Consider the following 11,700-nt stretch of genomic DNA (forward strand, 5'->3'; position numbering starts at 1 on the left):
ATGTTTATGCCATACAATCCCAACCAACATAGCCCATTTTCAGACAAGAAAAATGGTAAAAAACACAAAAAAGTCGAAAATTTCTATATCATTGTCTGGGACATGCAAGAAAGTATCTTTGTAACAAATCCCATATAAGTTGGTTGACATGCATATGAATAATTCACAAAAACCCCAAATTGTGCTTTCCTCACTTAAAAAATGAGCAAAAAATTCCAAACTTGTCTATATCTTTATTTTGGATCTGCAAAGAGTATCATTGTACTAAGTCCAATGTAAATTATTGGAATTACGAAGAGGAAGTGAGCTTTTGGCTGAAACTGGACAAACTCCCAAAACAACTATAGCAGCAAAAAGTATGATAAATCAAACCTGGCATTAACGGGTTATGATATTGCCTCAACTCAACCGTAAGAACAGGATAAAAGCCATAATCAGTATTATGGGCAAAATGATAACTCACCTAACCATAAATGCAGGGAAGAGACATCCTGCATCCAGAATTACGAGAACAACATGGAAAATTCCCCAACTGTAGGAACAGAGTGCGTATGTCCTGTTGTTGGTATTACATGGCAGACAAATTTTCCCAAACTTATCCATAGGAGCAGAGAAAGAACCTCCTGTAACTGAAATTAATGAGAAGAAAGGCATCTACTGCACATAACTGTAGGAACAGGGCACTGTCATCCTGAACATGGCATTGCAAAAAGGATCCCACATAATCTGGACCCCCTACAACCAACATTTGTTCCCCAGAGAAAAGGCATCCAGGGGGAACTTAAGGAGGGAAACTAGATGTGCCCTCTTCTCACTGAGTGGATAAATCATGTATGGTAAAGTAAATTTCTAAACTCACTCAAGGGGAAGCCTTCATGGTCCACCACCCCAGCGACTGGGAAGTGGTAATGACTCCCTTGCTTCACTGGAAGAAAACGGGAGGGGGAGTAAAACACGTTGGGGAGTCTAGAGGAACATCACACTGGAGAAAGTGCAATGGGTGTCCATGATTCCCTATTTTGAAAAGTAGACTGACTCCTGATTTATTCAATCCCAAGGATCAGTAGGGATGGGCAGAAATACCCTTCTGTGAGCATTATAGTGCAATCAGTAAATAGTGTAGATTTGAGGTAAAGCATACCTGACCAGGCAACACCCACCACAAAGTGGGATCCCATTATCAGTAGTTAAAACAAGGGTTTCTGAAATAAACACATAAATGAAATGAAGTAATAAGACTTATTACCCAGGTCAAAGGTGAACTGACGTGTAGAACTGCCATGGGAGGGAGAAGATAAACACTAGAAAAATATACATTCAGGTCATGCAGAGAATGAACAACAAAGGTATTGGGAGTAGTCCACATTCCAGCCTGAACAATCTCTTCCAAAGGAAGCAAGTTGTGCAGCCAAGGACATAGTGATGTGAAGAATATGATGAGAAGAAATGTTGTGGAGATGGTAACATTCTGTGAATAAGTCCAAATATGCCAGCCCAATGAGTTCATGAACCGAACCAGTAAGCATGACATGGACAGATCATAGAAAATAGAAGGGTTCAAGGGAATAAAAGGTTGGAAACATGAAACCCCAAAAGGCATTACATGCCACATATCACCTCAAGGAGAAAACTGGACAATGAAGCTGATCAGGATTGGAATTGGAGTAGAGGTGGAAAATGGAAAGTAAAGAAATTCATTGCAATTCATCTAAAGTAACAAAGTCTGAGCACTGATAACATGAAATATACAATTCTCCCCTGTGTAAATAATGGCAAAGCCACAAAAAGGGCATCTGAACTGGGCCTACCATGGGCATATCAACCTGGTGTGAAGTGTACATGTTGAAAAAGTTACTCCAGATCCCCTTGGAGAACTGGAAGCAATAGGAAAAAAGGAGGAGAAAAACAGTTCTCTACCAAATTGAATGACATGGCAAAATAGTAACTGGTGGAAGGTGCCAGAAAATAAGAGTCCAAAGAGTCTACCAACTGATTGTATTCTTCCACAGAAACACTGTCATATTGAAAAAAAATAAGAAACTAAGCTATTTTGTGAGAGGAGGTAAGATATCATAGCGGAACAACCCATTCCGATATAAAATATTCATATACTCAAATCATAAAAATTTGCGCAGATCAGAAATTTAGAATTTCAATACAGAAATATTCTTTGTATTTAATGGTACTGGAAAACAAAGGAATATAGATTAACTTGGGACACTATAATCATCCAGAAAGAGATATACAAATCTTGTAACAGGTGAGTTTTATTTATTTTTTAGCTTGACAGGTGTTTAGTTGTTGGAATAATACATGTACTGTTTTTTATTTATTTATGAGATGAGAATCTATGATGATGAAGGTCAGTGGCAAAAGCTTTCCAGGTGCCCCAGGCAACAACATGCAACATATAGTGGTGTAGAACAAGATTTGATATTGCCCATAGCCGAGACATATAGTTACCATCAGGGTACAGATCTCATATATACATTTAGACAAAGAAATTATACGCAGCATCAGTTACTTGAGGTTACTTACATTAGTACTGAACTGAATATATTACCAAGAGAAAACAAGCAACTCAACCTTTCCTTAAATTAAGTAGCAAGGGAAAAAAACACAAAAATAACTGGGTAACCCTATAAGAAAATTACTAATATTGAAAAAAAAAGTTTAAAAACACATATTTTATTAATTTACTATATTTCTAACTGCATTTTTATAATGCTTTGCAAATCTCTTGTCCAGCCAACACAAATAACTAACACAAAAAGTGACTTTTGTTGCATATTATGAAGTGATAAGCCTTTCAAAAATGTGTATGTTTTAAACACACAATATAACTGTAAAATGTATTTTCTTAAGTGCTTGGTTGCAATATTCATGGATCTTACTCACAACACGACAAAAAACATTTCCTCATCTTAATGTTATGACAACTGCTCTTGAGTCAAAGTGGTTGCATGGTGCTTGAATCTAGCTCCTGATAAAGAGTAACATTGTGTGTGTGATTGGTGATCTGAGAAAGCTCTCCCGACATACATAAGGGATCACAAAGAGCCAGTTCTGTGACACTTTGAGAGTTTCATTAAGAAAGACACTTAACTTCAGGTGTAAAATGAATAACATATTTTTTATATACATATGTTTAGTTTTTGAAGTGTTGAAACTCGGTTCCAATTTCAAGTGCCAGATTGGTGCGGTGGTGCATGACAGCACCGTAGTCAAGAAGGATCTCTGTCTAGATAAATGGGATGACTCACATGTACATAAATTGCTTCCATGACATATTCATTTAATTACCACATACCTTAAGCAGCTAGAGAATGAAATGGTATGGATGCAACACCTATATATATTTCTCTGTCATTGGACTGTAGGAATGGGTGTCTTGTAATGGAAATCACATTGTCGAACTATTATTATGACACATGGTTATAGACAGAGCATGACGAGACTTATGACATGGCTTGTAATGAGATAGTGAGGTTCCAAAATCATTTTAACATATTCATCTTCTATACAATATTGAATAATACTGAGTCATTGAAATACACCACTACCTCCAAATAACATTAATTTGTTGAAATATTTTACTACAGCTGAAACACACTGGTTTATCTCTATCACTAAAAATGAAAAACTATTGAAATATATCACTATTCATAAATAGCACAAGCTTACTGTAACATATCACTATTCCTAAAGAACACAAGGTTACTGTAATACATCACTATTTCTAAATAGTTTTTTTTTTGCACAAGGTTACTGTAACATATCACTATTCCTAAAGAACACAAGGTTACTGGTCACTATTCTTCAATAGCACAAAATTACTGTAACATATCACTATTCCTTAATAGCACAAAGTTACTGTAACATATTATTTCTAAATTGCACAAGGTTACTGTAACATTTCACTATTTCTAAATGGCAAGGTTACTGTAACATATTATTTATAAATTGCACAAGGCTACTGTAACATGTCACTATTCCTAAAAAAGCATAAGGTTACTGTAACATGTCACTATTCCTAAAAAAGCATAAGGTTACTGTAACATTTTACTATTTCTAAATGGCAAGGTTACTGTATCATATTATTTCTAAATAGCACAAGGGTACTGTAACATGTCACTGTTCCTAAAAGCACAAGGTTACTGTAACACTTCAGTATTTCTAAAAAGCACAAGGTTACTGTAACTTGTCACTGTTCCTAAAAAGCACAAGGTTACTGTAACATGTCACTGTTCCTAAAAAGCACAAGGTTACTGTAACATGTCACTATTCCTTAAAAGCACAAGGTTACTGTAACATGTAACTATTCCTAAAAAGCACAAGGTGACTGTAACATATCACTATTTCTAAGTAGTACAAGATTGCTGTAAAATATCATTATTCCTATATAACAATGGGTTACTAAAAATCTCTGTAGACTGTTTTGCAGATTTTAATGAATAATCTGAACATTCACATGATATATTTATAGCTTAAAGTATGAAGAGTAAATTGGACATCACATTTTATTCAAGTTACACTTTACCACTGAATAAACTTTACTTTTGGGCCATGTGACTCTCTCTCATAAACCACTGTTTACTCAATAATACTTATCAAAATTCAGGAATAGCCAGTAAAGCACATTTTTCTTCCCCTAGTGGTACAGATCAAATAATAGGATAACTACTATTTATCACTAGCTGGTGCACTTGAGGCATGTAGCCCCTCTCTTTCTGAATACATTAAGCAGACCTTTATCCCTCTTTCAAACAAGTGAGAGATGAGACAAGCACATCATGCTCTAGAAAAGGAGAGCATGGTCCATTTAAGTGTTTGACAAGACCTGAGGCAGCCACTTGAAGAAAACCAAGAATCTGTTATCACACCACAAACAACAAAGAGCCTCAGTCAAGGCAGTCAGAAAACTGACAAGAAACAGTCAGTCTTACAAATTTCTGGTTCGTGCTTACAATGAGTGCTGACAACCAGGGACCAATTCTTCAACTGTGTAATGGAATAAATAGCACTGAACTAGTAGTCTCCTCTATTTGAAAATATTAAAAACTATAATTTAACATGTTTGTGGTGTAAGTGATTTCTCTATTTACGCAACAGAAACGTAAGGCCTCATTGTGAACTCTGCCTCAGATACAGCTAATTGTATGGCTTTATGTTATGTTTTATGACAGAATGATTGGGAACTTTCTCTTGAGTGCATCACCTGTGATACATGACATCCTGTCTTTACCCATTTAAGCTTTGGCTGTCATGTGCCACTGGTGGTGCACACTACGATTTAAGTAATAATAATCAAATATTCATAATATTTTTTTTTCAGCCTAATCTTGCCTTTTTTTAGAAGAATTATGAATATTTCACAAATTTATGACCGTAAAAAAGGGACATCACATAAAATAATCCATACTGTGGATGATAGTTCTATCCTTGTTGTATTACAGTTGTCATAACAGTTTTCTTACTTATGAAAGAAGTTTCAATTAGTGTTTTTTTGCTTCAATTACTCACAATGAAAAATTTAATGCCAATCTGTAGATGAAATTTTTAAATAAAAAGTGACTTAATCATGTAAATGTGTTTTATTTCAGTTGTCCTTTCAACATTGCATTCATGCCCCACCAGTGGTACATGATGGAAGGTGTGGCTTTATTATAGCAGTCTGTATAAAGTAAATGCTTCATACAAGACTTTGGGGATAAGAGGTACAGTTGTATCTTATGGGTGTTGTGTACCACAGGTGGCTCACAACGTCCAACAGAAAACATGCATATGTACCACCGGTAGCACACAATGTCGTAAACGTGTTAAAAATTAACAATTTCACTACTATAAACTAGAAAACAAATTACTGTAACTGAAACATCTTTTCTACCATTGGTTGAGGAAAATTATACTGTAATGCATTTTGTGAAAAGACAGAAAACAGCCAAAACATTTACAGGAATTATACCATTTAATAAAAAACAAACAAACAATTATTTAAAAAGTGACAATGAAATATCTCATATATTTTAATATAACACATCTTTTGCTTTACTACTCAAATAATTGTGTTACAGTTTATAAGTGTTTCAAATATTACAAGCAGAAGTTCCTAAATACAAAGAAAAGTAGAGTGTGCCAACATAAACATAATTCCAAAATCTCTAAGAACATTTATGTGATTTCCTGTCTGTAAACATGAAACTCTAACTTGTAAAATGATATGTATCTTTTTTTTCATAATCAGAATGTAAACACAAAGTTATACAATACAAGTAAAGTCTATATACTGATTATGAAAAAATAATTCTCAATTTGGAATTTTATGTTTCATGTATTGTGTTTGGTATATAATGAATACTGATCACACCTTTGCAATGCATGAAACTAGAATTTCAGGATGATTTTAAAAATGCAGGTAAATCAACTTAACTTGAGCACATGGCTTTCGTAATAAAAATCTTTACATTTGTAATTTTAGTATATACATACAACATTTTCAACAATACCATTAGTCATAAAACTTTGGTATAAAGAATTATTATATTTCATGACAATATTTATACATTTTACTAATTATTATAATAGTATAACTAGTACAAGTTTGAATTTAAATACTTTTACAACCACTTAGTAAGTTATGGCAAAAATTTCAATGCTTCTGCTATTTCATCTTGTAGAATTTTTGAATGCACAAATAATTTATTTCTAATGTCATGCCTGACATTTCATGCTAGTGATGTGGCACATATCCATTAACGATTAGCTTTAATATCAAGATCAATAAAGAATGATATACAAAAATGCATTGATGCTAGCAGAAGCATATTTAAATCTAAAGAAACTGAGGAAACATGACTGGTAGGCCAGCTTACTGAATAGGACTTGGAAACACTCATCTTAAATTTTGACAGTTAATATATCAAAAGAAAATAAAACCAAACCTGAAAAATGGGCTGCGGTCTCGACACAAACTTAGGAATTCTTCATCCCTATACATATACCGGAGATCATTTTTACACCCAACCAACACTATTGGTGTATGAGGACAGAATTTTCGAATCTCTGGATACCACATGACTTTACAGTTCCGTAGGGATAGTGGATTAGCAATGGAAAAGCATAAAAGGACTACATCAGACCTAAAGACAAAAACAAACACTGACTAATAGGTTTCTTAGGATTAAGCAGCTGCTTACAGTATTTTAGTTTTTTTTTATCTCCATATTATACTTGACCAAACAGAAATACAGGCAGGAAAATTACTAATTAAAAATTTTTTTCTAACTTTCTATATCCTAGTTTTCAATATTTTGTTTGATCCTATATGTTTTCAAGCATTCCATATTTTACAACTTATGTAACTAAAAAGTAAGGTTCCTAATCTATTTTTACAATTAAAATATAATGTTTTTACGATTATTTTTTCCAATTAAAATTTAACCATTTGAAGAGTTTTCATTATCAACTGGTAGATAGGAGTCAATCAGTTATGTAGCCTACTGGATCAAGAAACAGAAAGTGTGTAAAAGTTTTCATTACCAATTGTAGATAAGAGTTAACTGGTTATGTAGCCTACTGGATCAAAAAACAGAAAGTGTGTAAAAGTTTTCATTACCAATTGTACATAAGTGTCAACCGGTTATGTAACCTACTGTATCAAGAAACAGAAGGAGTGTGAAAGTTTTCATTACCAATTCCAGATAAGAATCAACCAGCTATGTAGGCTACTGGATCAAGAAACAAAAAGTGTGTAAAAGTTTTCATTACCAATTGTAGATGAGAGTCAACCAGCTATGTAGCCCACTAGATCAAGAAACAGAAAGAGTGTAAAAGTTTTCATTACTATTTTATACATAGGAGTCAATCAGCTAAGTAACCTATTGGATCAAGAAACAGAAAGTGCGTAAAGATTTCATAACTAATTTTACATAGGATTTAATCACCTATGTAACCTACTGGATCAAGAGTTTTTGTTACCAACTTGTAGATAGGAGTCAACCAGTTATGTAACCTACTCGATCAAGAAAAAAAAATGTGTAAAAGTTTTCACTACAAATTGTAAATAAGAGTTAACCAGTTATGTAGAGTATTGGATTAAGAAACAGTGTGAGAGTTTTTTGGATTTTTTCTCCACTGTAGATAGATGTCAGGCAACAATGTAACCTCTCAGATAAAAAAAAATGTAAGTATAGACCACAAAACAATATCAAAATGAAGAATTATTCTGTTGATATTGAACTCACCTGCATGATTCCATTCGATTTTCATATTTTCCAAATAATGAATGTGAATTAAGTAAATCAAAAACATGCTGAAATATAAAATAAAGAGCAGATTAATTAGCTCAAACTCAAGAGAGTGTGTCTAAACCATGAGTGATTTGAGGCCTTAATCAAGTAGAATCTAATCAGTTTAGTAATGATTAATTAAACAAAACATTCTATCCCCATACCTTTATCATTACTAACAAAGTTAACCAAGTTATAATCTCTATATTATATTACATGCCTTCCATATGCAAATCTCCTGTCTTTATCATGGTCACCAAAAGTGTCCCATAGTCTGAGGGAAATACTGACACCGTCCACAACATCCCATGAGCGTTCCAATACCTGTACATTCAAAAGAAAAATTTAAATATATCTAAATCAGGTGTCAAATGTTTACCATACATTATAATGGCTTAAGCATCACTACTAGGTGTTGTAAGCAATATAATACAATTTCTCCTATGTCCTGTTAACACTGGCAGGCTAACAGTGCATCCACTATTAGTATTTATTTTTATAATTACAAAACAAACAAATACAGGAACAGCAATACAACCTTTACACTCACAGTGTTTTATATGAATATTTTTCAAATATTATGTTTACTAAGCTTGGTGATCTTTCTCTATCTAGCTAGTTCAGAAACAAATTAGCAACAGCACAAATGAAAACAAAAATAAAACCAGGACAAAAAATTATTACATACACCTACTTGTGTGTGGCTTTTATAAGATACCTGAAACTCTTATTTTTAGATGAGATACATTAAAAGTTCAATAATTTCACACACTAGCAGAAATGCCACCCTATGCACAGCTGCTTGTGCTATCAATTACTAATTCTCAAAAAATGTAGAAAAAAAAAAAAAGAGTGAACATTTTCTAAAAAAATATTTTTTTTCTGGGATGCACTGCATGGAAAAAAAAGTGTTCAGATTGTGCTTTTTAATTAATGTGCAACTTATTGCATTAAAATGATTCAATGTGCAGAGATAAAAATGTTCATTAATTTTACTGATATAAACAGTTATGTTTTTTAAGAACTCCAGTTTTTTAGTACTACATTTAAAAATTACATCAATAAAGATATAATCAAACCATCATGTACAATTCCAGTGAAAATCATGTTCTTCTTGTGTGTGGGGAAAGTACTTTTATTAAATTTGTGTTCGTTTATACAGAAATGGTTGTTGCACATACCACAGTTACTTTTTAAATTGTCTGAATCTTGAATACCCAAAGATAGAATTTTTTAAGGATTTTTGTTTGTGGTGGCATTCAGTAGATGGTGCCACATTTCATAAGACTCAATCACCACTTCTGACAATGAGATCTTGTTGTAATTCAGCACAATTTTTATTTTGGATCTTCTTCTTATAAATCTAAAGGACACTCTAAGTGAACAGAAAAGTCTTTAAACAATCACAATTTCATCTCTGCATCAATATGTTAATGTTTAAAGTCTTTTCTGTAGTTTTGATTACATACATAGGTACCAACATACAAGCTACGTCCATTAAAGTAAGATTCACACCAAAACCTACTAACACTGAAATGATTATCTCAAGGCAATTCTTGTATGTGCAGGCCAAAGGTATTTTTAAAGCTTCATCACTCTTTAACGTGAGATTTTGTGTGTGGAGAAAGAGTGAAACATTAAGTAAACTGAATGCCATGATATAAAAGACTATTTGGTTTAATGTTTAATTTATATTTGTGAGTGAATATTTTATTATTTTTATGCTTTGTTATAATAAGAGTTAAAAGCAGGCAATTGTAGGTTTTGTTAATAACTAATTGGTGTCGAGAATATAGAAAGTGGACAAACGACTATGTAACAAAGATACAAATAGCTTGAGACAAGCGCGAAGCAGCAGACAGATAAACGCTAAGAGAATGTGGTTGGTGTGAAGTTAAGTAACATAAAAGTAATAGGCCTAACGACTGACATAGGCCTGACGTTTGATATCCACATATATATATATTAGAATGAAACTAACAGTGGAAAAGGAAATAAGAAAGAATAAGTTTATTCCGTCAATGCGTAATTCTAAAGTAATTGAATCAGCCTGAGTACACTTTGACAAAAGGAACATAGGTTCTTCAGAAGAAAGAAGACCACAATCGTAAGTGAATCACCATCAGACTAATATTGCGATAGTATTATAGAAAATAGTTCGGTTTGTCAACCGAGATTCTAAAGTAATTGAACAGGCCTAAGTGTACTTTTGACGAGAAGAGGAGAACTATATATATACTAATATAACGTTTACGATATGCTTATATTCTCTATAGTGTGAATACTTTATTGTACATACGGTTAACTTGTTTCGAATATGTATATTATTTGAAAATAGGAAAGTGTGTGCTGTTTACTTATCGTTGAATTTATTGCTAACAAGTCGCAGACACTTACTACTGTCGAAGAATCCAAAGAACTACATAGTATATATATTTTTACTATTAAGAAATATAAGTAAAAGCCATTTATTTTGACAATTGGCAAAAACACAGAACCCATATACATATATAATATTATTTTTGAAAATCTGACAGTAGGCAAGCTAAAGAACCAAAAGAAAGATCATTTAAATGATGTCCCTACTTAGAAACAATAAGTATAGGTGTATTACTAAATATATAAACACAGAATCGGTTTAAGACTATTTGTTTTGAATTTCGTGCAAAGTTACACGAGGGTTATCTGCGCTAGCCGTCCATAATTTAGAAGTGATAGACTAGAGGGAAGACAGCCAGTCAATACCACCTTTAACCAATTTTAGGGGCTACTCTTTTACCAAGGAATAGTGGGATTGACCTTCATATTTCAACGCCCCCACGGTTTAAGGGGCGAGTGATATTACTGGAGCTCGCGACTCGTAGATTGCGAGTCGAGCGCCCTGTCTACTAGTCCGTGATATTTAGTGTTATAATATAAACTCAAAAGTCTTAATTTTATTTATATTCTCATCTTTACCTAAATATTAAATCACATGAAGCTGTCTATGAAAGTGTAATAGAAATGTCACTAAAAGTATTATTTATATTAATGAGAATAGCATCTTTGTGATAAATCATTGAAATTGTTTTGCTACTGTAATGGCAAATTATTGTTAACGTTATGAACTTCTTTCGTCTCGAAACGGACAGGAAAAGATTTGTAGGGAGAAATAAAGTAATTTGTTTTCATAATGATGTTCATATCTTACAATAGACAAAACGTATCACTGTAAAAATGTGAGAATTTTTCCTTTTTAACATTCGCTGATACTTCTTATTCGCCTCTCAGTGGCACAGCGGCATGTCTGCGGACTTACGACGATACCCGTGGTGGACAGAGCACAGATAGCCCATTGTGTAGCTTTGTGCTTAATTACAAACAAACAAATTTCTTATTCTTGTGTACTATAACACGTGCATTGTAAGTGTAC

At 33.1% G+C, this 11,700-nt stretch overlaps 1 protein-coding gene across 4 annotated transcripts in view; it reads right to left on the minus strand.

The window, feature by feature from the left end:
• The window catches only part of LOC106466865 (rho-related BTB domain-containing protein 1-like), a 96,468-nt gene that overhangs the window by 40,531 nt on the left and 44,237 nt on the right, over nucleotides 1-11,700 (minus strand). For all 4 annotated transcript variants that reach the window (XM_022394934.1, XM_022394935.1, XM_022394936.1 and 1 more), the window contains 2 exons: nucleotides 8,509-8,612; nucleotides 6,942-7,139 (listed from right to left, as the gene is read on the minus strand). In XM_022394934.1, coding sequence (XP_022250642.1) covers nucleotides 6,942-7,139; nucleotides 8,509-8,612 — 302 coding nt within the window. The remainder of the gene's footprint in view (nucleotides 1-6,941; nucleotides 7,140-8,508; nucleotides 8,613-11,700) is intronic.

The sequence above is a fragment of the Limulus polyphemus genome, unplaced genomic scaffold (genome assembly GCF_000517525.1).
Source record: "Limulus polyphemus unplaced genomic scaffold, Limulus_polyphemus-2.1.2 Scaffold2403, whole genome shotgun sequence".
Lineage (NCBI taxonomy): Eukaryota > Metazoa > Arthropoda > Merostomata > Xiphosura > Limulidae > Limulus > Limulus polyphemus.